General features: G+C 38.6%; 1 protein-coding gene across 2 annotated transcripts in view; it reads left to right on the forward strand.

The window, feature by feature from the left end:
- Window positions 1-499: 499 nt before the first annotated feature.
- The window catches only part of DMTF1 (cyclin D binding myb like transcription factor 1), a 43,314-nt gene continuing 18,254 nt past the window's right edge, over window positions 500-25,559 (forward strand). Inside the window, exons 1-15 of one of the 2 annotated variants that reach the window (XM_063448196.1) lie at window positions 500-599; window positions 7,926-8,041; window positions 12,032-12,154; window positions 13,068-13,162; window positions 14,097-14,208; window positions 15,193-15,269; window positions 15,546-15,703; window positions 17,220-17,252; window positions 17,659-17,768; window positions 18,306-18,534; window positions 20,141-20,292; window positions 21,518-21,727; window positions 22,323-22,408; window positions 23,131-23,289; window positions 24,828-25,211. In XM_063448196.1, coding sequence (XP_063304266.1) covers window positions 520-599; window positions 7,926-8,041; window positions 12,032-12,154; window positions 13,068-13,162; window positions 14,097-14,208; window positions 15,193-15,269; window positions 15,546-15,703; window positions 17,220-17,252; window positions 17,659-17,768; window positions 18,306-18,534; window positions 20,141-20,292; window positions 21,518-21,727; window positions 22,323-22,408; window positions 23,131-23,289; window positions 24,828-25,211 — 2,124 coding nt within the window. In that variant the 5' untranslated portion in view covers window positions 500-519. The remainder of the gene's footprint in view (window positions 600-7,925; window positions 8,042-12,031; window positions 12,155-13,067; window positions 13,163-14,096; window positions 14,209-15,192; window positions 15,270-15,545; window positions 15,704-17,219; window positions 17,253-17,658; window positions 17,769-18,305; window positions 18,535-20,140; window positions 20,293-21,517; window positions 21,728-22,322; window positions 22,409-23,130; window positions 23,290-24,827; window positions 25,212-25,559) is intronic. The other variant, XM_063448197.1, reaches the window with a different exon arrangement.

Here is a 25,559-nt window from a genome sequence, read left to right on the forward strand (position 1 = left end):
AAATGTGTTTAGCAATCAGTCTATGTAAATAATATACATTGTCCTTTTGCCAAATTACATTTTAGTCGCATACATTTTTATTAGCAAGTCACCTAAAATGTCCCAAAGCAGCTTTGTCTCTGGTCACATCCTAAATGCAATAAGTCCCTCTTGGTCCACTTGAAACGATATCAGGTATGTTACACGCTATATTTTTAAAGTATATCTTATATAATACACCCTCATTGTAGTATTTCTGTGTAAGCGGGTAAACACCCCACACAGTGCTCCTGCCGAGCTTGCCGGTGTCTGTGCCCCCATGCCCTAAATACAATGTGCCCCCAAGCACTCAGTGCAATGTGCCCCCATGCCCTAAATACAATGTGCCCCCAAGCACTCAGTGCAATGTGCCCCCAAGCACTCGGTGCAATGTGCCCCTGACTGTCCGCCATGTTGGTTGAGGGCGGACATGACGTGCTGCTGTACTCTCCGCTTCCGATAGCAGGTCGGGGTTGGGGGAGGAGGTGTTTGCAGTCGGCTATGTGCGCTGCTGTGTTCCTGCATCCTGGTATCTCGGAGCCTCCATCCTGCTCTGCGAGTGCCCGGACTAAAAACAGGAAGTGAGTATGAGGCTCGGCCCCGTGTGAGTGTGACAAGGAAGAAAGCCCCAAGATTAGGGACCTCACTGCCCCCAGCTCCTCTCTGAGCGGACCCCAACCTGACTCTCCCCTGTGGGGGGACCCCCTCACACTGGGTGGGCTGACTGCAGTAACATTGTATCCATAGAGCTCAGTGTGCATATAATGCAGGGCTTCTCACTAACACCACTTCATTAACTCAACTAATCACTACAAAGACACGGGGACCACAACTATAATGATTACTGTATAAAGAACACAGAGAATAATTCATATGCACTGGCTTGTGTATAAAGATAAAGTGTAGTAACTGAGAAAATCTATATTAAAATAGCAATATGTTAAAATATATATATATATATATTTTTTTTTAAAAAAAACACAGTTTAATTAGACTGTAAGCTCATTTGAGCAGGGCCCTCATCACCCTATTTATTCTGTTACATTTTGTAATTGTCTCATTTTATTGTAAAGCGCCACGGAAAAAGTTGGCGCTGTATAAATACAAATGACAATAAAAATAATAGTAATGCCTCATAATATTCTTACTATCTCGCCATTGGTTATTATGTAAGGACCATTTGTTATTATGAAATTTGTTATTCTCCAAATTGACTGCAACTTATGTGATGCTCAGCCAGACACACACTTTTTATTTCTTCTCTGTATGACTGCTTAGCATCGTGAGGCTTTTATTTCAAATACAGTTGTAGAACTACTCTATGAATGTCCTATATCTACAAGCAAGTTGATGAATCTCAACTTGTTTCCACAAAATACACCTGAAAATGTTGTTTTACATCCTAAGATGACTTTGTTACCTTGTTCTAGTAAGAGAAAAATAAACATTTCTGATAACATCTGTTATGACGGTTCCCCGAACTATGATATATAGCTATTTAATTTTGTAGCACTACAATAGGCCGTCGTGGCTACACATTGAATAGTCAGGTTAAAGTAATCTATTGCAATGTTAGGTGCTCAGGATGCAGAATAACCATTGAGTACAGTGTGGATAAAAGGGGCAAGTTTAACATTTTCTGACTTCTGAGGTTTTCAAAAATCTAGAAACTGTATCAAAAATGTGTGTACTGCTTTGAAATTCTAGTCCACTAAAAAAATAATAATAAAAAATATATATATATTTATATACATAGACCAAGGGTGCCCAAAAGGTAGATACCCAGATGTTTAAAACTACAACTCCCATGATGCTTTGCATGCCTTTCGGATGCTTTAGAATGACAAACCATCATGAAAGCTGTAGTTCTACAACATCTGGACACCCCTGTAATAGACAATATAGGTCAGCACTTAACATTTCCACTTGTCCACTAGTCATTGAACCATGTCATGGGGCACTAAATAATATAAGTGGGCACTGGCAGTTTCAAGGTTTGGAGAAACTATGGAAAGCTACCAGCCCTCACCTAACTCAGTCTATGTGCAGGGACAAGGAACCAAGGAATTATACAGTGCCATGGTCAGTCTGGCATTATTAGAATTAAAAACCCTAACTAAAGAACCATATTAAATAAATGTAACAATCTAAGAACCTGGGTAAAATTTGTGTTAGTTAATTATGCCAAGTGATGTTTTCTTGTAATACGTTTGCTATGTAAGTTGAAACCTCTTTCTAACCCCCCACCTAACTAACCTAAGGTGTTTCCCTTAATTTTCCAGCATTTGTAATGTCCTCTATAAATGTATTTCCCGGAGAGACTGCACAGCAATGGTTTATGGGAGTTATAGTTCAGTTGTGGGAGAATTGTGCTTACCTGTGCCACTTGGCTTTGTGAGTGTTAGTGCAAAAGCAGGGGGTTCAAAGCAAATGTTGGAATTTCATATGGGATAACCATTGGTATGTGTCATTTTTATTTTGTATAATTTTACAGTTTTATTGATAGAAATCATTAAACAAAATGGAGCAACTTGAACATGAGTGTGATTTCCCTTTTTAATGCGTTATGGATATCATTGTCATTTAAGTGAGTAGGTCTGTACACAGTTTTCACTTATGAAACTCTTCTCTGCCTCAGGCCGTGTGCTTTCCATTTGTCACTACAAGTACGTGACACTATCTCGTCAAAACACGCGGATGTTAAAAATAAATATTTATTATAAAATGACAGTGTTCCTTTTTAGTTTAGAGTACTGCCCCTCATTGTGTAAAAATAAATAAAAACTTACCGGTAATCCAGTACCAGAACATTCTCCTCTATCTTCACTTGCTCTTTCTCATGATAAAATCATCAATTCTGATTACTTTTTGTTATTTTTTTTCTTCAATCTAGGTGGCATATAGGCTGCATGAGCATAAATCGCCATTCCTTGCCTGTCCAGCAATTCTCATGATTCCAGTGCTTTTCTATGAGATGTTCTGGTCATGTTTGGCATCATTATACGACACCAAACATGAAGATCTTGCGTAGATCTTCTATGGGAAATTGCCTCTAGATGTCTTTAGTCTGACAGCTACTACAGGCGTAATTTAAGCAACATGTAAACATTACTGTTTAAAACAAATGTTTTACATTGGCAGACAAAAGGGTCTTTGGACCAAAAGCATGCCATTAAGATTAAGTGGTTTGGTTCTCAGAGTGACAATTTAAAGGGAAACTCCAAGTGCCATGCAGGTTACTGTACTGTTGTGGCTATGGTGCTAAGAGAATATGGGTACCATCACTCCATATATATATTTGTTTTAATATTTTGAAATCGTTGATAAAAACCATGGAAAATACAGATACCCTAAGTGTACCACCGCGCTGATGAGCACTAAACTATGTTCATGGTGTAGGTAATAATGCAATGAGCTCCGCAGTTCTTTTCTCCTGTCATGAGCTTATATTGGATTAGACCGGTGCCCACAAGATTTGGGGTGGTTTAAACACTTGGAAAATCAACTGGTCAGTCTCAGGTAATGAGACTGACATAGCTAACATAGAGAGCTTTCTGCACTATGCCAGTGGGACTGTGCAGTGGTATTCCTGGAACCATAACCACTACAGCAGAATCCAGAATAGATATTAAAGTGCATGTTGAAACCCAGACACTTGAGTGTTATTTGTTTTCTGTTTTTCTTTTTTATTTATGAATTCATCTTTGTCAAAACTTAACATGTCTATTTTAAGGAATATATTACAAGGTAGTCTATCTTTACCATTCAAGGTTTGAAGGCTTTAGATGGATAAAGTAAAGTGAGTCTTCCATATTACCCTGCAGGGGGCTGAGCTTTGGATATTCCAGAGAGCACCAGTATTTATCAAGCTACTCACAAAAGTCCGGGGGACAACACCCAGTGCACAATTACAATGAGATATAAAGGTTATGGTACTTACAGTGCTCATATTAAGTAACTTTATTTCTTTCTCTCTCCTTTCCTACCTCCCTCACTCCTTTCCACCCTCCCTCAAAAGCTAGCTATATTTTGGTATATGCCCCTCCCCTCCCCCCTCAAAAAAAAAAGTTACCCTGTTTATCCTAACAACGTAGGTAGTGTTTATCATTGCTATTTTATATGTATTTGTCCATCATTGTAATTGTGACGGAACGCCGTTGCTGAGTGCCACCCTCTCCCCGAGCGCCAATTGGTGCAAGTTTGTTTCGCGCCCATTCTCCCGATTGGCTGGCGAGACACCTCCCCTCCCTGAGCGCCGATTGGTGCAAATCGGTTCGCGCCCTCTCTCCAGATTGACCACTGCGTGGTTTCACTCCGGGTTCAAGGATGGGGACCATCTCACCACTGCCACCGGATGTGGCGGTATACCCTCTTACTATCGGAGGGTTATTACTGCCTGTGGTTGTCCCTTCCCAGTTGTGCCCAGCCCTAGAGAGATTATAGCGGCTAGCCAGTGATTATAGTTGCTTGCAGGAGGGCAATTGTGGTATCACCCAAACACTAGTCGAGTGAAGCGTGAAAAAGAACTCTTTATTGTAGGCAAGATACACAGTATTTATGCACAGACTCCATTTACAGCAATACAAAACATATGCCTACCCCGGCCTCACTGTGTCTGGGAGATAATGGTATCTCCCGGACACAGGAAGCCGAACACACAAAAAAAACAAAAATACACACGCCACGCGGCGGCCAATCAGGAGAAAGGGTGCAAACCAATTTTCAGCAATCGCCACTCAGGGAGCAGAGGTGTCTCGCCGGCCAATCGGGAGAAAGGGCGCAAAACCAACTTGCACCAATCAGCTTTAGGGGAGGGGAGGGGATGGCATTCAGTGACGGCGTTCCGTCACAGTAATAATAATTTTTTTTTATTCTTAATTTCTGCGTGACAGAAATCAAGGTCAGTGGCTACAAAGCATAACAAGGTTACCATAATGTACAAAATATATATCACGTTCTCCAACCTCAAAATGAAACGTACATGCCATGTGGGTAACTAACATGTTGGGCCCGAGGGCTCCCAAAATCCAGTTGTGTCACGGTTTTTGTGTTTATAATAAAAATAGGAACAAAGACAGAAAATGCAGTGTATACATACTTTGTGATATGCGGGTAGGAGCTTACTAGTGTGCAAGTATATAGATTTCTCTATGAAGTTCCCCTTCGTGGATCAACATCTCAAAATAGAAAATGAAAAATTTGAAATGTTCCCATTGTAAATATTTTAGTATGACATAAAAGAGTAAATAAAGACGAGAAAGAGAGAAAAGATGAGAAATAGGAGATATGGGTCGTGTGTATGGGGAGAGTAACATCTGTCTGCCTACAGTAAAAAGGACCACAGTCAGGTCCTCTCATTTGGTATATAGGGGCTGCAGGCAGAGGGGCGAGGTGGGGATCGGGGAACGGGCTGCACAACATTCACCCACTCCTCCGTAGCGGCTAAACCAGTGTCGGCAGTGGCTCTAACGTATTAAATTCAGAGACCGTTTGTGTCAGTGTCAGTCTGCTTGCGGGCAGTTGTCCCATGGGCCCTAGATTTTTTCGAACCTCCTAGTGGATCCTTGTACCTTTGCCGTTAGGTTATCCATGAGATGGGTTTTCTTTATTTTGCTAATTATGGCCGGTGTAGGAGGAGTATCCATTTCTAGCCAAATGTTACGCCACTGCTCTATGAGCTGCCAGCGTAATCTTGTGTAATAACTTTTGTTCGAGCTTGGACTAACCGTCCACTGATCTGTTCAATAGGTATACACAGGGATCGAGAGCTGGTGCCTGTTGGAATACCTGCCTCACTACCTCCCCAACCGAATCCCTGAAACCTTTAATTTTGGGGTAATAATACATTTCTAATTGGATTCACCTGCTGTATATATTGATTTAGTGATTAAGGTTACACTATAGTGAAAGCTGCTTTGGATACTATGGTATGGTAAAGTATTCCCCAAGTGGAACTGGCAAAAATGATTAGAAGCAGATATCATAGCTATGTGGCAATATGCAGGTTTCAATTAAAGAAACACTTCAAGCACTCTATAGAGGTTATGGTGCAAATTGTGTCCTGGCGCTTTGCCAAGGTAAGTTATCAAACCATTTGCAAATTATTTGAACACAAACTTAGGCTGTGCCAGTTGTACCAGCTGGATTCTCTCCTGGAGTAGGTTATCGGTGCATTGTCAAACTGTCAGCAAACAGATTGACTACTTATCCTGTGTGTGCACTGCAGGAATGCCGTAGTTATGGTGCTTGGATTGTTCAAAACAAGTTATTGCATAATTAGCGATCACTTCATAGTCCCAAGTATTTTCTCTCCCCAACCTGTTTAACAATGTAGCTTTTTGTAGCACTACTGTCCTTATCAAATACGGTAAGCCATGCTTTATGGGCATAGCAAGTGTTTTGAGATCCGTTGTCAGCTTTCTGCTGTAATTCTGACATCATATATTGCTATATTTTTGAAGAGCAATAAGGAAGACAGTAGGTTTGCAAGCATGGGCGTATGGAGCAAATGAACTATATATATATATATATATATATATATATATATATAAATATATATATATATATATATATAAATAAAACCATATAAAACACCCAACGTGGCTGTCTGTAACATAATTTACACATTACACCAGATGTGTGTGGTTGTGTGGCGTGCCCAATTTAAGCAGGGATCTGCTCAACTTTGGAACAAGTCCTCTCTAAAATCATTCGATCAAACTCTGTACGGCATTGGATAATGAAGAGCCAATATGATTTGTGTTTGATGGACTTTTCAATTTTATTAGATTCATTAAGTCTGAAAAAATTGCATATGTTTTACATCTGCAGAGCTCTACCCACATTGATTCAAGTAAAACGATAAGCTTCGTAAGTGGACACTATAAAACATCCCTATCCAGTTTTATTTCATGCAATCTAATTGGGTAAAATCTTATAAGAGATTTAGTAGGTTTTGTAGAAGAGCTCATGCAGCCCAATCCCTAGTTAGTTCATGCATTGAGCTCTGCAAACACAGCAGCTCATAATTTTCCCTGATGGGATTCAAAGTTCTATGGTTGCATTTCCTTGAATTGACAACTGATTTAACCTTGTGACCATGACAATTTGTTGGGTGCAGACACAATGCCACTGTGTAATATTATTTTCTATTAGCAGGTGCTTGATAATCCCTGGCTATCACAAAATGACAGGTTGTGAAAGGAAGTGATTGTTACAATTAAAGGCACACTTAAGACCCCTAAAACACTCCAACTTGTGAAGTGTCTTTCTTTTTCCTCCGTAGTTTAATTTTACAAAAGGATTTCAATATAAATTTAAATTTGTATAAATTAACCTCATTGTCAATCCGACAAATCTGTCTTGTTACTCCTGGTTGTTTAGGTCAGTGGAGCTAAACTCAAGAGGCAGTAATTGCCCAGAGAATCCGACTTGCAAATACTTCCAATGGAGCTGCATTAGGAAGTCTGTGATTGGACAGCTAGAAAAAGTCTGGGTGTGGTTAGGATATGGTCTGCAAAAGCTGCAGACACAAGATATGCAGTGTATGCAAGCTCTTTGTAGATATACACCAAATAAAAAAAATAAGGATAATTAAATGCATGCATGTTTTAAGTGAAGGTTTATCTACTAAACACTGGTTTCTATTTATTTGTTTGTATTTGAGCAGTGGGGTATGCAAGTTTTATACATTTATACATAGAGGTTATGTATAGTGTGGGTATTTGATGTGTTACAAAGTTTTGAAACATTCTTCTTTGTTAACTGTAAATTTAGAACAGCACAAGTTCAATCCTAGCATTTATAATATTGTATATGCAGGTTAATGTTACGAGAATGTAGAACTGTTTTAGATTTTTTTTCAGGACTTGTGTAATTCAATGTAAATGTGTTGTGTCTTTGCACAGATTGAGTATGAGCACAGCTGAAGAAGAGGCTGGCACAGTGAAAGTACAAACCAGGAGCTCACTGACCCTTACCCAGGATCTTGACGGCAACCTAATCCTCCATTGTCCTCAGAGTGGTAAATAACTTTTTGTATTTACTATTTCTTTGACCCATCAATCGTCCACACACTGTATCAGTATTTTTCTGTATGCATAACAATGCACAAGTGTGCACAAAACATTTCCACGTTCAATCTGTTATAGACCAGTGAGTTTATTGCCTTAGAAAACGTAACCTGTGTATATAGAGTCTGCTTAACAGCAGTTATCAAGATCATTGTTCTATCAGTAAAAGCACAACTCCCAAATATCACTGTTTACGAGGGGCAGTCCATCTGCTCCTCTTTTCTTTCCTAATGTCCCTTTTCTCTAATATTGTTGGTGTGTCTAAGTGTACAACAGGACTCCACAACAATAACACTCACACAGGGTTATTTACTAAATACTGGATATTGTCTGGATAGACAAAATATGGGCAAAACTACAAAATTTTAACCGCATTGGCATTTCTCTTATATACTAACTACAAATGCAGTTGGAAAATGGTTGGCCCAAGAGAATCTGAACAGTAGATATCCTGATTAAAATACAAATTATAGGATTCAACACATTCACATAGCACAAAGTGAAAAGCCATCCCTGTGAAATAACCGGGGACATCAAGTGGGAACTTAAAAAAAAAGTAATGGGGAGTGGACAGATTACTATCCAACTCTCTATTTCCCCACCCCTGGCCATCGGACTGGAATATTTAATAAAAATAAATGGGAGGAGGGACATGCTTATGTCTGCCCCGCTACCACCTGTAGCCAGCGGCGAGGGCTATTATAGGATTCAGAGGAGGGGGACCTAGAGTTGTCTCCTCCAGCCCTCACCTTCCCCCACTCATCCGGAGTTTGACTCTGTGAGACAACTCTGGATGTCCTCACGCTGTGCATGAGGATGTCTAACATCAGAGAAAACACCAAAGTTAAGCATTGAGGAATTACTTTCCTATGGGGAAGGCCTAATGTGCGTGTGGCACTTACCATACATACCGATTAGGACTCTCCACCGGATGAAATCTTAGGAGGGGAAGCGCAACCTAGCACCGAGGGACTTTGGCGCTGTAATTGAGTAAGTGATAAAAAGTGTTTTTTGTTCTTTTAACTCTGTATGTGCCGAAGGGAGAGGGCACTATAGTATTAGGAATAAATCTTTGTATTCCTAACACTATAATCATCAGAACAACTACATCTTAGAAAAGACAGTGTTTACATTGCCCCCTAGGGACACCTCCAATGGCCACTCTTCAGGTGGCCACTAGAGGTGCTTCCTGGTTCAGTGCTGCACGCTCTGCATGGAGAAGCTTAATTTTCCTCATAGAGATGCATTGATTTAGTGTATCTCTATGAGGAGGTTTTGATTGGCAAAACAGCATTTGGTCCCAACCCCATCCCACCTCCTTGACGATTTCAGCCAAACCAATGCTTTTACTGTGGAAAAGCATTGGATTGGCTCAAAATCGTAAATTCTGATTATATCACCAATGAGATTGGATGGGACCCACGCGGCGCTGGAAATAAGGTTAGTTTTAACCCCTTCTAAGGGGGCTAAGGGGGGAGGGGGGAAGCCACCAAAATTATGATTTGAACACTCTAGGGTCAGGAATACATGTTTGTGTTCCTGAGAATATACTGTTCCTCTAAGTAATGTAATTACAAAGGTATAACATTACTATATATTTACAACTTACTATAAGGACCTATAAGTTCATCCACCTCCAAATACTTTCTATTTGTTGATCAAGAAGACTAGAACTTTATCCAGTATTACCATAATGCTGCAAAAATAAATACATCATTGCTATGTGTACTAACGTTTGTGGGTCGAGAGGCTATGTTCCCTGTTCGTAACAATATTCAGTTTGAGGTGACATGCACTTGCAAGGTCTCCTCCTCTGTATCTAAAGCACTAGATAGACACTCCAGTAGTGTCTCGGGGCTTAACCCCTATACGGCTGAATAATTCTGAGCTGATATTTTAGGAGTAAGAGGTTATTATTTTTTTACTATTAGTATAAGGTTGCAATGTATTTAACATACTGGGGTACTGCATATAGACCCTAAGTGAGCATCAAGACCTTATTCAATTTTATTCTACTTCTTGTCTATTTAAATGAATAAAATGTGTAGAGGTAGTTTTAGCACAGAGATGGAATCATTATCATAGCCTTACCTTTGACACTCTGTCTAATTGAATATGAAGACATCTGTAGAGATTTTTGAATGCGTATAAAAATTCTATCTTAATTTACTATAAGATCAGTCTAATCAAATGAACTGTATATGTAGTAGCAGATTCTAAGTAAGGGCCAGTTATCATATGGGCTCTGCTCGCTTAAAGGAACATTATAGTCACCAGACCAACTACAGTTTATTGAATTTGTTCTGGTGAGTAGAATCATTACCTTCAGACTTTTTGCTGTAGACACTTTCTTTTCAGAGAAAATGCAGTGTTGACATTACAGCCTAGTGATAACTCCAATGGCCACTCTTCAGATAGCGGTTAGAGATCCTTCCTGAGTCATGGCTGCCTAAAATACATCCAAACATTCAGTATCTCCTCCATCTGCATGCAGACACTGAACTTTCCTCGTAGAGATTCATTGATTCAATTCATTTCTATGAGGAGATGCTGATTGGCCAGGGCTGTGTTTGAATCATGCTGGCTCTGCCCCTGATCTGCCTCCTTGTCAGTCTCAGCCAATCCTATGGGGAAACATTGTGATTGGATCAGGCTACCACTTCTGATGATGTCAGCAGACTGCTTGTTTTTTGAGTCTAACAGCATGCAGATTTACAGCTTTTGGCTTGAATACAGTAAGAGTTTTACTATATTTATGGAGGCATGAGGAGCCCATGGGGGCCAGATGGTGGTTTTAACACTAGGGTCAGGAATTCATGTTTGTGTTTCTGACCCTATAGTGATCTTTTAAACATAGTGAATGCGTGACTGTAGACCTTACTATCTAGCTATATACTGTGCATTACTTATTAACTACCCCAATCGTCTCCATGCTAAAGAGATATTCAGCTTAGACTTTTCATAGTAGTCATTATACCTCCTCCCTGTCCCTGTTATTACAAATACTTTGAGATATTTGTATCCTTACCCACCCCCCTACCTAGGCAATTTTTTATAAAGCCTGGAAAAGTAGGGGATCCTGGATTTATGTCTAAGTCTATAGTAGTCAGAGGCTTAGCCTAATAGGCTTTGGATTTCTTACCTGACCTATATTTTGGGGAAGTGTTTATTTTTATGATTACAATATATTTCTTCCAGGTAACACTAACACACAAGGTTTTCTTTTTGTGAGTGTTACAACTAATTCTATGTTCCCTGTCCGACTGCTGCAATCTATTGACTGTGGTGTGTGCTGATGTCAGAGTAAATTACATGTGTCTATTCTTGGGCAGCAAAATAATTTTACCCTTTGTATCTATTACAAATGCAAAATCTAAAATATAAATTGAATGTCAATTTGATATTTAGTTATATAACACATTTTCTTAAAATACTAAAAGTAGAACTTTTAATACTTTTTTAATGTAAACCAAACTGTACAACGTATTAATATATTAAACATTTGGTTAATTATGTGATTCAAATGCTGCTGTTGTGGATTTGTTGAAGGTGTCTATTAATGCAACTTAGTGTTGCATTAGACTAACAAATTGATTACTAGACTTGTGCTAAAATTAGTTTGGAGCGGTTCATGTGTTTCAAATTTCTTTTAATCCACACCTGAACAAATCTATCCGCCTGGGAGTTTACCTGTGGAGATTTATTTCTTAACCAAGACTCCACAAGTCAAACCCAGATGGATCGATTCATTCGGATGTAGATTAAAAGGAATTTTAATCAGACAATTTTTGCACAAGTCTGTTGATTACTATTTTAAGGTGTGATAACCATAGCATGCTTTCAGATGTAAAAAAAACAAGCCCAGTTAATTTAGTGACATGCATTGGTTTGTGTGGAAGTAGAGTGTAAGCTTGATATTATCTATATATGATTGTTCTTAGAGACAGATGAAATAGACTCGGAGGACATTGTGGGAACCACTGCCAAGAGGCTGTGTTTGTCATCTGAGCATGAACACAGTATTACTGAAACTACCCCCTGCATATCTATTGTTTCCCTACCATGTAAGTCTGTGGTTATGGGAATGTTTTGCACAAGATTCCTGTATTAACATTTTTTTGTGGTAGAGTGAAACATTAATATTGGCACCACATTTTGGGTTCATTGCACTTTTGATAATTTACTATATATATATATATATATATATATAATTACCTTATTTCAAACTAATACTAATTACCTTTTTTCAAACTAATAGATGTGATAACTAAAATCAAGAGATAAACGTAGATTTTGACATTATTTCATAAATGCTATAAAAGCAAATCATATATGAATTTAAAACCGTAAATACCACTGGGCTCATTGATGGAATGCTTGGCAGTCAGCATGCACATTCTCACTATTCTTGCATTTATTCACCAAACCTGTGATGTCAGGGTAGCTTCGATTAAAGATTATTTTTGACATACTGCTCAGAATGTTACGTACATTAGAAGTCTCAATATGAGTAATTGACTCTTAAATTTAAAGAAATAAGGTATACTGCACCATTTTGCAATAAGCAAATTTCTTTGGCACACATTTTCCAGGATAATACCTATATTTGGAATGCTAGTTAGTGGCTATGTATAATGCCTACTAACATCTTCTGAGCAGTGCAGTGACCTAAATCCAATTGACATAGAGCTACAGGATTAGAAATGTGGTTAACGGCATAGAGAGAACCTTTATGGCACTTTGGTTATTATAGTTGCTCCACCACACCAGATTGAATTGTTTCATGACTCTCTTTTTCTCATCTATGTGTCCCTAAATGTCAATAAAGAAGTGTGATTAACCCATATATAAAATACATATTTAATGAATCTGTATAACCCAATTCAAATATTCTTACAAATAGCCTCTCTTTTTCTCTCTATCTGTCTATTTTTAAAATCTAAGATAAGATGCATGTTTTTTTGTCTTTTTCTCCAGTATCCACAAATGATCAGAGCTTTGAGGTGACGATGACCGCTACCACTGAGGTGACTGACGATGAGCTAAATGAAGATTCAGTTACTCAAATACAGGTATGATCTAAACAGAGGGAACTAATTGGGGAAGAAAACTTAAAGGGACTCTCCAGTGCCAGGAAAACAATCCGTTTTCCTGCAACTGCAGGTCCCCTCTCCCTGCCACCTCCCATCCCCGGTTGCTGAAGGGGTGAAAACCCCTTCCTTCAGTGACTTACCAGAGGCAGCGACATGTCCCACATCGCTGCTTCTTCCTCCGCTCACGCTCCTCCCCTTTATCACGTCAGCCGGCGGGGAAGACCTAATGCGCAGGCGCATTAGACCTCTCCATAGGAAAGCATTGAAAAAGCTTTTCAATGCTTTCCTATGGGGATTTTAGCGACGCTGGAGGTCCTCACACAGCGTGAGGACGTCCAGCGACGCTATAGCACAGAAAACCTGTGATATAGACCAGGAAGTGACCTCTAGTGGCTGTCTAGTAGACAGCCACTAGAGGAGGAGTTAACCCTGCAAGGTAATTATTGCAGTTTATAAAAACTGCAATAATTACACTTGCAGGGTTAAGGGTAGTGGGAGTTGGCACCCAGACCACTCCAATGGGCAGAAGTGGTCTGGGTGCATGGAGTGTCCCTTTAAATCACAACAATTGCAATGGCTGTACAATGGGCACTGAAGTGAAATGGCTTATTTGTGCCGTAATCCTTTATATCACAAGTATATTTGCTGTGAATTGTATTTCCTTCATAACCTACTAAAATCTTAAAAGCACAGTCCTGCTACATAACTGATATGGCTATAGATTTTTATATTTTTTCTTCTTCTTAACTGGGCAGAAGATATCTTGGTCTGCATATATGTAAACAAAAAATGTCCCTTGTTGTAAAACCATATACCAAAGAGAAATTATGTGAATATATTCAGATTGCAAGTATATATGTCTTTATTTACAAATATTGATTATAGTACTGAAGGACATTTAATTTATTTCAAGATTCTTCAGAACGAACAACTTGATGACATTTGTACTGCAGACAGCGAAGAGGTGGCAGTTAGCCGAGCATGGTTTACCAGCAAAGAAGACAAAGATTCTCTTACAAATAAAGGTTGCTCTTATAAATCTGTTACAAATTCATTATGATTTTGGTGTGTGAGGAAATAAAATAATAGTTACATATATTATTATTCTATGCTTGCATGTGTTTGTTATTTCAGTGGGCATAACAAATACTATAATGCACAGCATTACTGACTGAGCACTGTGATGCTAATTCCAGGGCAGCACAGGAATATGCATGTCCTGGTCTGAATGAATTAGCAGGAGTTCTTGTCCTGGATACTAGCTGCTGTCATTCATTCAGACCTTTTCCCAAAACCTTTATCGTTTGTATATGTATAGGACCTTTGTGTAATCCATCTTATTTGTGAACAATGTAAAAGCTGTCATTTATCATGTTATTGATGTTCTCTGTGTTACTCATTGCTCTGAGTATTGAGAAAAGACAGGGTTAATGTGAATTTATCATGTGAATTTCAAATTTAAAGGTAGCTCAAATTCTCAATGATATTCTCATCCCGAGAATGAATGCCCTTTTTCATGCATGACAATACCTTACTGGCCTTAGCCACTGCTGCTTGACATTGCACATTGTTGCATAGTTTGTTGTCTATAACAATTCCCAAGTCCTTTTTGTGTGTTGTTATCTCTAATTCGTTTCCATTAAGGGTATGCGTTGCTTGTGCATCACGCCGAAGTGCATAACTTTGCATTTTTCAACATAAAACTTCATCTGCCATTTGAGTGCCCAGTCCCCCAGTCTATCTAAATCCCTCTGCAGCAAAGTCATATCCTGCATCTACTAAAGTAAAACCACCATCTACTTACTTTACTTTGAATTAATAGACTTTCTTTATTAAATACAATTTTAGTTTTTTTACTTTGAGGATACATGTAAAAGATAAGTTGATGTACATGAGTTTCAGAGATACAAAAGGAAGTGCATACCAAGAAGAAAAAGTTAGCTAGAGCAGAATAACTTGGAATATGCCATCTATCAATACTTTACTTTTAAAACCAGCTTATCTTTCAGGTCATAGGTGGAAACAAGGGATGTGGTCCAAAGAAGAAATTGCAATACTAATGAATAACATTGACCAATACCTGAAGGTAAGTGAAAACCACTTATCTAGTGGATGAAGATCAATATGCCCTTTTATATATGTCCATTTTGTATCTATATAGTCCAACAAGCTTTGTTTGTATGCTTGCTTTCATCTATAGTGTATTGCTCATTGTGGATCTACTTCAAATTATTAACATATTTAATGTCCATTTTCCTAATTTGTAATAGTGTGCATTTTCCTACTTATTCTGTTCGATATACTGAAGAATGAGTGTGGCCTACGAGTGACCTACTGATGAAATGTATTTTTTCCTTCCTAGACCCATGGCATTAAAGATGCAACTGAAATAATCTTTGAAATGTCAAAAGATGAGCGAAAAGACTTCTATAGGACAATAGCTTGGGGTCTGAATCGTCCTCTTTTTGCAGTGTATAGGAGAGTCCTCCGCATGTATGATGATCGGAACCATGTAGGAAAGTAAGAGAAAAACAACTCCTTGGCAGTCCTAAATATGATGCAATTGCCACTCTTCAATGTATGTTTGATTAATGATCTAGTTTAGGCTCAAATTTTCCACCTTCCAGTAGTCATTGGTGAGTGAAAATTTAATTCTTACCCTGGCAAGTAGAATTTACCCCTAATGATGGTGCTATCAACCCTCCAAGCTTGCAGTGGCAAGTACATTTTAAGGCCTGGCTAGTAGTGGAGAACTTGATATTTTAACCGCTGGGTAACAAAATTAATAGTGTAGGGCCTACTGTATACCCAGTGTAAGACGGAAGTATAACGAAAGTTGTAAGGAGTCTTGCAAATTTGAGGGGAAAAAAAAACACAAACTGCATTTACCCACTGTATCCTACTGGTACACAATAGTGATTGATGTAGTGAAAGTGGACCTGTCACCTGCAAAACCTGTGGAAGGAAAGTAGGGAAATGTAGACCTCTATTTTTGAGTGTTTTTACAATGTCCTATTACCTCCAACACATCAGCCGATCTCAGTTACATTTTCGGCATATAGGACCTTCCAGTCCCATCTACTCATTCTGTGCCGCTTACTTCAAGCACCACCAGGCCCGGACTGGCCATCGGGCATACCGGGCAAATGCCCGGTGGGCCGCGATGGCTGTGGGGCCGAGGCCGGCAGGGGAGATCACAGGATCTCCCCTGCCAGCCCCTGCAGGGCCAGCGCTACCCGAGCGCCGGCCCCGCTGTGTGCCTCCATGGGCCGGTGGGGAGATCAAAGATCTCCCTCACCGGCCCAGAGGCAGATACAGTCGGCCGCCGGCAGGAGAGGGTATAACACTATGCCCCCTATACACACACTCTCTACAGCCCCTAGCGACACATATTACACCACAAACACAAATTAAATTGACCTATTTACACAATACCACACCACACTCTACACACACGCAATCCCACAAGTAGGCTTCAAACATATGCACCATGCACTTTCCTGGCCCTTTTGTCCTCTGGTATCCCACTTGTGGAGACACCAGAGACAATTTAAAAACAAACACAGCGCAAGCATGTTATTAAATTTGCTTGCGCTGCGCAGAACAAATTCAGGGCCTTTTTCTAATGCCAGAGCTCTTCAGCGGGGCTCTGCGCGTTGAACTAACATGCTCACTTTGAGAGGGGGCATGCTTGTCATTAGTGATGACAAAACACACCCTCTCTGGCCCCGCTCCCTTCTTAGGGGGCCGCTCTGATTGAAAAATGCCCGGGCCTAATTTTTTTCCCAGTCCGGCCCTGAGCACCACCTACCACCACCAATCAACATTTGAATCAATGCACCATATGAAAGAACACTTCTGGTCTTCCTTTTGGGAAAATGAAGGCAAAGATAAAAATATCCATACTAAGAATTCAACATGAATTAGTATGTATGTTTAAAATCAGTGCTATTTTCTAGTTTGTCTCTATGGTTGCACTTATTGTTTTGGTGTTCTAAATACACTGTTTTTAAAGACCATTTTTTGTCTTCTACAGATACACACATGCGGAAATTGAAAAACTTAGAGAGTAAGTTATAAAGAATATAATTATGTGAAAAACTGTGTGCATATTATGCTTTTAAAAATGTTTTGCAGATTAATAAGATCACCACCAATGGGAAATATTTTATCTTTATTGTTAACAAAAGTAACTATATATAAATAAAGCACCACAATATGTTTCTTCTTAACAGGTAGGAGCTTAGCAAATAAGCTGAGGAGTAGTAGGAAATGCTATCGTTCTGCAGTCTTTTTCAAAACTGTTTGTTTTGTTTATAAATGAAATGGGAAATTGTTGTTTAAAGCAGGCATTTAAGAATAACGACTTACGAATTACTTCCGTTTCTTGAAGCCATAAATCGAGGATGAAATATTTACATAGGGTACAAGTCTTTAAATCCATTTTGTAGACTGTTTTCTTGTCTTATTGTCAGGTTACGAATGAAGCATGGGAATGACTGGGCTACAATAGGTGCTGCTCTTGGTAGAAGTGCCTCATCAGTCAAGGATCGCTGCCGGCTAATGAAAGAAACATGCAGAACAGGTTTTTACAAGTTTATCTTTATTGGACTTTCATAAACCAAATTATGTTCCTACAGACATCCTGAAATGGATCCAGCTGACAGTACAAATCTTTGCTACAATCTTTATGTAGGCTTTCTCGTGGATGTAGAAGTCCATGCTCAGGGCCAGTTCTTCTAAAGATTCCAAGGCCTCCATCCTGCCTGGGTATTGTTAATTATGTTTAGATGTTTGTTGGTGGAGGTAAAAAAAAGTGTTACTTATGACTACTTTTACAGCCACTAGCAGAAGAATAGGACCTCAGTAACATGAAGCCTAATGTTTTCAACATGGCTGTCTTCTGAAGTTTAGCTCAGGTAGGAATGTTTTAGCAGACCTTATGACAATTGTTTTAGAGGCTGCTGTTGGTGTAGGTACACCCTCTAATTTAAACGATATCAAGGTAGTATTAGATATCACATATAGACTATTTTTATTTTACATATACATTTATTCCTTTTAGCCACTACTCTAGCTTACACACAGTCTCAATTGTTGTGGTTAATTTCAAATTTGTTAGGGAAGTGGACAGATGATGAAGAGCGACGACTGACAGAAGTAGTCCATGAGCTGACCGGCACTGAGACAGGAGATATTGTAACTCAAGGAGTGTCCTGGGCTTCAGTGGCAGAAAGAGTTGGAACACGATCTGAAAAACAGTGTCGATCTAAGTGGTTGAATTATTTAAATTGGAAGCAGAGTGGAGGCACCCAGTGGACCAAAGAGGATGAAATCAATTTAATACTAAGGTTTGTTTCTTAAGATCAGTTTAACTGGTTAAAATTGGACAGACTCTGGCCATCATTCATATATAAAATACTTTTTCTAACAGAGAATTCACATTAGACTGGAGATATTCCCACATAGGTAATTTCAAGGAAAACTATGGTACCAAGAATACAGATGTGTATTCCTGACACTTTAGGTTTAAAATAGCCACTTAGGTCCACTTCCCCCCTGTTAAAAAGTTGATTTACTCACTTTTTTTTTCAGTGTCGTGCAGGTCTCCTCATGGCTGTCCCTGTTCTGCTCCGCCTCCTTGGCCAAGATTATGAAATTCGCACTGAGTCAATCAGCATCTCCTCATAGAGATGTATTTAATAAATGCATCTCTATGAGGAACTTTCAGTGCCTTCATGCAGAGACACTAAACGTCAGGGCTCAGCACTAAACCAGGAAGCGCCTCTAGTGGCCGTCTGAGTGACAGCCACTAAAGGCGCTGCCTCTGAAAATGCTGTGTTTACATTAAAAAAAGCCTACAGGGACAGGCAATACACACCAGAACAACTACATTAAGCTGTCAGTTGTTCTGGTGACTATAGTGTCCCTTAAAAATAAGATGTTTTATCTTTTTATTACTTTACTCTACTTGCCTTTCTACATTTCTCATTTGTGTTACACAAATGTGATAGAGTTGTCAGTTGGAAATCTAGCACATGTGACCATGTTCCAGAATGCATCCATAGTGGGTTGATCAGACACAAACACACCTCCTCTGGCAAACCGTTGAAGCTTGGTTTTTGACCGTCATATTTATTTGCCGGGAAGGTAAAACATAATGGCCACGTGAGGAATGTGCTAGTAACTGCAGAAATTCAACAGAGATTATAATGCTGACATAAATAGAATCATAAGTCCTTAGCAGGTTGAAGTGTGTGTGTGTCATCTAAATCAATAAAGTTGTGTCAAAGTAGGTTGACAAAAGGCAGAGCTCCGCTGTCAACTTGAGTCAAATCAGTGAGTGTGTGGGTATGTCAGTGTGTGTATGTCTGTCTCTAAGTTAATGTGTGTTTATATCTGTCAGTGTGTCTGTCAGTGAGTTTGTTTGTCAGTTAATCCGTGTGTCTGTGTCATTGTGTGTGTGTTTCTTTTAGTGAGTTGTGTGTGTCTGTCGGTGAATGTATGTGTATGTCTGTCAGTGAATGTGTTTATGTCTATCAGTGTGTGCCTGTGAGTCTGTGTGTATATGTCTGTCCATGTGCGTCTGTCAGTGACTGTGTGTGTGTGTCTGTTAATGCGTGTCTGAGTGATTGTGTGTCTGTCAGATTGTGTCAAATCAGTGAGTGTGTGTGTGTATGTCAGTGTGTCTGTGTGTATGTCAGTCAAAGCGTGTGTTACTTTTTAACAGGAAGAGGTGTGACCTCAACAGGAAGGGGTAGGGATAAGTCAAATTAGGGGGTCCCCTAGTTCCATCACGCCAAGGTCAGCACAAATCCAAAATAAACCATTGATCACCAGAAACAAACAGCAGATCTCACTCTCAGGGGTCTTTGCAGGCTTTGTATTATGAATAGTTCTTGAAATCAGTCTGAATCCTTTTTCAGAAAATCATTCTCATGTTTGTTCCTATGCCAGGATAGCAGAGCTTGGCGTGTTAGATGAAAATGACATAAACTGGGATATATTGTCAGAGGGATGGACCAGTGTCCGCTCACCACAGTGGCTCCGAAGTAAATGGTGGACTGTCAAACGGCAAATTGCTAATCACAAGGATGTGTCATTTCCTGGTAAGGTTTATGTGATTTAAAAACACTAGCATATAAGATTATCCCAATGTTTTTAAATTTCTAACACTCTCTGATTTATAAGAGTGATAATCATTTTAGAGTGAAATAGTTGCATTACAAAACATATATTTCTACTTTGTCAGATATAGACACTGAAGTGTTATTTGTCTAGAATTCAAAGTGCATTTGAAATTTTAAAGAAATAAGGCAAATTCCAACAAGTGAGTTGTACTTTTTTGAATTCCTGACAATTCTCCTTTTAGTGAATATCCCTGTGTAAGATTGTGCTTTAAACACACTTGATAACACACTTTTAGTCCCTATTGAAAGGAAATGCTACTACAGTTGGATAATATAAAAATACTGCTTTTATAGAGAAAGGTCTGAAAATGTATCACATGCTCATGCTGCTTTGCTATCAAGGTGTGAAACACACGTAACTGTGGCTAGAAATTCAGATAATTAATGAGGAATCCTTCAGTATATGAATTCTACATAACTCCAAACTTGTATTAACTCCAAACTTGGAGCATTAAAACTGCATTTATTGCATTAAACCCTTGTACCTACAGCAGTAGCAGCACACAGTGTTGTATAATTAACTCCAAAATGTTGCTTTAAAGTGTCACTAATTATAAAATTGGAGGTATTCTTTGTCTCTCAATATTACAGTGGACTCTGGGCTAACAAAGAAAGGGTGCCAAAAGCAGAACCAGGACCTTTTAAGACCGGGTCATACCCCTAGCAGCGTGTGTGTGTCTATGTCTTGCATTAAAATTGTTGGGAATTCAAAGTTAATTTAACATTTTAGATCAAAATAGCTGAACGGGAACCATTGATTACGTGGAGATTTATTTATTTTTTGCAATTCAGCTATTTTGGTCTTAAAATTTAAATTGCTGACAATTTATTTTTGTAAATAAATCTGTATATGTGCGTCTGTCGCCATGACTGCACTTGTATTTATGTTATTTTCTGTATGAATGTGTCCCCATTCTTACTCATGTCTTTATGCTTGTCTCTGTGCATGACTGAGTGGCTTTACCCCAAAAATGGGTAACGTCTATTTGGATGGTATAGCTGCAGACTAGGGGTGGCCAAAAACTAGTTTCTACTTATTGTGAAACTATAACTCTCGTGGTAGTTTTCGCTCATGAAGTCATCAATTTAGACACTTTGTTTACTGGCATTCCCTATTAACAATGAATATATGTATTGCTTTCAGTGTTGATAAAAGGTCTGCGGCAGTTGCACGAACACCACAGCACTCTCCTGGGCACGGAGGAGTTGGAGAACAAACCAGACATTCAGTCTCAGGGCAGTAATGGCAATGTGCAGCATGTGCAGATAAGAGTAGCTCACTTGGAGGACAGCCCAGGTCTGCCACAAAGCTCCATGTCAGCCTTACAGATTCCTGTACAAATTACCCATGTCTGTAAGTTAAATGTCATGTGCGTTCAGCCTTTCATAAGAGACTAAAAAAATTAGTGATGTCTTAATAGAAAGGATTTTTAATTTAAGAGGTCAAATATATCTGGAAATGCTGAGAGTATCATGGATATATTTGCACTGTTTTTACAGCTGCGACATGTTTGGTATTATCAGAGAAAGATAAAAATTAAAGGACAGCTTTCACCTCAAAACTAGTTTTTAATATCATAATCCTCTCTTTAAGTTCCGAAAAGAAACAGATTGTTTATTAAATTAAGTATATGTAAAAAAAAAAAAAAAAAAAAATCTTGTTACTCTCTGTGGCCTCCCCTGCTTCTATGCAGATAGTTAATCAGGGAGGATCAAATGGCACAAAGGTCACATAATGAGCCAATCAATTAATTTGGTTCACCAACTGGATTGTTCCATAGTCAGAACGTTGGTGCACTGCATAAACTATATTGCTAAACACTTAAATGATGTGCAGATTGCTATGTATGGAAACCACCAAATGAGAGTTAATGTTTGTAGTATATATTCTTCCATATAAAAGAAATATATATATATATAATTTTTATTTCATTTTTTTTTCCTTTTAGCCTCTTCAGATTCATCCTCTCCCACAACTGACCCAGAAACAATAACACTAAACAGCGGCACACTACAGACATTTGAAATTCTTCCAGTAAGTGGATGACTAAACATGTTTAAGCATCTTACCTTGTTTTTTAATGTACTATACAGAAGCAAATAAAAGTTTTTTAAAAACCAAATAAAAAAGTTACTTGTGCTCTATTCCAAATCCCTATGCACATTTAAATAACTCAATGTTTTTAGTTTCACTGGCCATTAAAGTGTAAGTTTACCTGCCACTTCTTAGATGAGTCCTACACTAAAAGGCAAAATCTCTAATAAGACAGAGATGGGTATTTTTCTTAACCGCTGCACACGTATTAACCCTTAATGGGGAACACATGGGTTGGGCAGCTGCACTGTAACATGGCTGTGTAATAGAAAAGCAAATACAAAGCTGTCCAGGAGTAGTGAGAGAATGAGCACAGGACTTAATTTTGGATATTTGTAAATGCATGCTATTGTATTTTTAACATTTATAAAGACAGTGTGGTTGAAAGGTATTCATTTATCAGTTGTTTTTTTTTGCCTGTTGTACAGTGGGAGGCTGCATAGGAAGGAGGAACAGTAATTAAGAAACCACTGTCCACCATACCGTTTCTATCCATATAATACTATTTGTAAAATAGTAGTTCATACATTGCTGTATTGGATATCATGGCAGTAAAGGCTTCTTTATGCAATGAGGGTACTATGAATATTAAGCAGATTTATATCTCTTTATATTTTATTTGTCATCGTCCTAACTTAATTATCTTTTCTTTTTCATCTTAGTCATTTTACTTGCAGCCAAGTGGCACCACAGGAACATTCATCCTTCAGACGGGTTCAAGTCAAGCTCTTCCAATAACACTAACCTCGAACCCATCAGTGACTCTCACATCCAACTCTTCTCCAGCATCACCAGAACAAATCATCGTACATGCCTTAACTGTGAGTTGGCTCTCTTTTACCATCATCTTTGCACCTATATTGCTCATTAGTGGTAAAACAATCAAGAGTCCAATGTTGGATGCTCTGTACAACAAATAAAACAATTTATTTAAATTTGAGTGCTTTCATCCCCCTAACAACATTTTTGAATGTGAACACATGCTCAATTTTTCTTCTAATTTAGGAGATTGTAAAACACTCATTTGTCTTGGAAACTGAAAAGGAGCAGTATTTTAAGCTCTAATTGTATTTTTGTAAGCATTTTTTATACAGGAATTTAATGAGCTATAAAACGTAAACACTCTGGTCATACTGTGAGATACACATTCAAAATCAAATTCCAAAGGCTTTACAGAGTAGTTCAAATAGGAAGGAGTTTTATTCAGGATCAGGAGAACAAAAGTATATACATTAAATGTACATGACTAAGGCTTGATGCAAAAATATTGTATATAATTTTGTTGTCCTGATCCTGAATAAAACTCCTTCCTATTTGAACTACTTTGAAACCTTTGGATTTTGATTTTTGAATACTTCGAATGAACTGTGGATCGCTTCCATGGTGCTTTAGGTGTGGTAGCAGATTCTTTCCTGAGTTTATTCCATAAGTTCAACATACCTTTGGTGTTAGATACACATCTATATGTGAAAAAACAGATAACCAATCAATGTATAATGGATGTAACAAGGTTATTATGCCAATAGATAGAAATTTACCTTATTTAAAAAAAAAAAATATGGGACAAGTGGATGATCAAATTTCCTATAATCCAAATTAATGCCCTGATATAAAGACACTCTTCCCCTCTGATAGATCCTCAGGCTAGGTGTGATGTTGGTTTTAACGCTTTAGGTAACACAGTTCACAGAAACATCCTCACACCATTATAACTTCTGTCTGATTAATTTGTTATGGTGCCCAGAGCTAAACTAAAGAGACAGACAATTACTCAGAGTACATTTCTTACAGAGACTTCTCATTGAGATGCATTTGGAAGTCTGTGATTAAACAGCTGCAGAAAGTCTGGGTTGGGGAAGCAGGAGAGGGCTTGGAAAGGCTTAAAGGGACAATCCACAACCCTAAAACACTTCAGCTTGCTGAAGTTCTCTAAGTGTGAATAGAGTGCTCTCTTTTTTTATTTTACAAAAAGTGCAGATTTCAATAGAAATTAAAACTTTTATAAATTAACCGTGTTACACATCCCTTGCTATCAATTGGACAACCGGTCCTGTAACTTCCTGGTACTTCAGCAAAGACTTCTCATTGAGCTGCATTGTGTGATTGGACAGCCACAATAATCTGGACTAAGTTAGAGGGGAGCTTGCAAAGGCTTTAGACCAGAGCTTTTGAAATTCGTTTTAGATATACCCCTAATTTAAAAAAATGCATAGTTCAATGTGTGCATGTTTTTGTTTTTATTTTTTATACTTTGATTTCGGCAGTAGAGTATCCCTTAATGTCATACATGTTTATTTGGGCACATGTGTCCACTGCTCTCTTGACTTTAACTATGTTATTTCTATAAATCTATTAACAGCCTGAGCACCTACTCAACACTAGTGATAATGTCACAGTCCATTGTCATACACCTGGCATTATAATTCGTACGGTGACATCAGATGAGATCACATCACCCTTGGCTCAGGCACAACATTCTATCGATTCCGACTTGCAGCAAGATAACTTGAGCAATCCACATAATGCCCTGGAAGCGAACTCATTCTCCCAGGATATCCATCAGACAGACATTGATGCAGACCAGGAAGCTTTATACTGCGCTGAGCAATCTTTAAAGTCACGGTCCAGAAGTAGCATGAAATTAATGCATCATGTTGAAGCATCTGATGAAACCTGCTCTGGAGGAGATTTAAGCAGTGACAATGACAACCACATTGGCCTGACTTCAAATTATGTAAAAGGAGTAAGTGTTAAGAAAATTAACATATTTCTCAGGCTAATCCTAAAACTTTTCAATATGTTATAGGGAAGCCTTTTTTAGTAGATTGAGAAATTGTATATTTTGATTTGGTTGGAAGAAGAATGGCTGTTTAAAGGGACACTACCTCTAAACATGTAAACTTGTTAACCCCTTAAGGACAGACAACGGATATATTCCGTCATGATTCCCTTTTATTCCAGAAGTTGTCATTAAGGGGTTAAACTGCTTTATTTCAGCTTTTAACATCTACTATTTGTACGTATATGTCCATCTTCTGCTTGTTTACAGTCTAGAGTCAGAATCAACTGAGCATCATCATGGAAGAAGAGG

The sequence above is a fragment of the Pelobates fuscus genome, chromosome 3, assembly GCF_036172605.1.
Source record: "Pelobates fuscus isolate aPelFus1 chromosome 3, aPelFus1.pri, whole genome shotgun sequence".
Taxonomy (NCBI): Eukaryota; Metazoa; Chordata; class Amphibia; order Anura; family Pelobatidae; genus Pelobates; species Pelobates fuscus.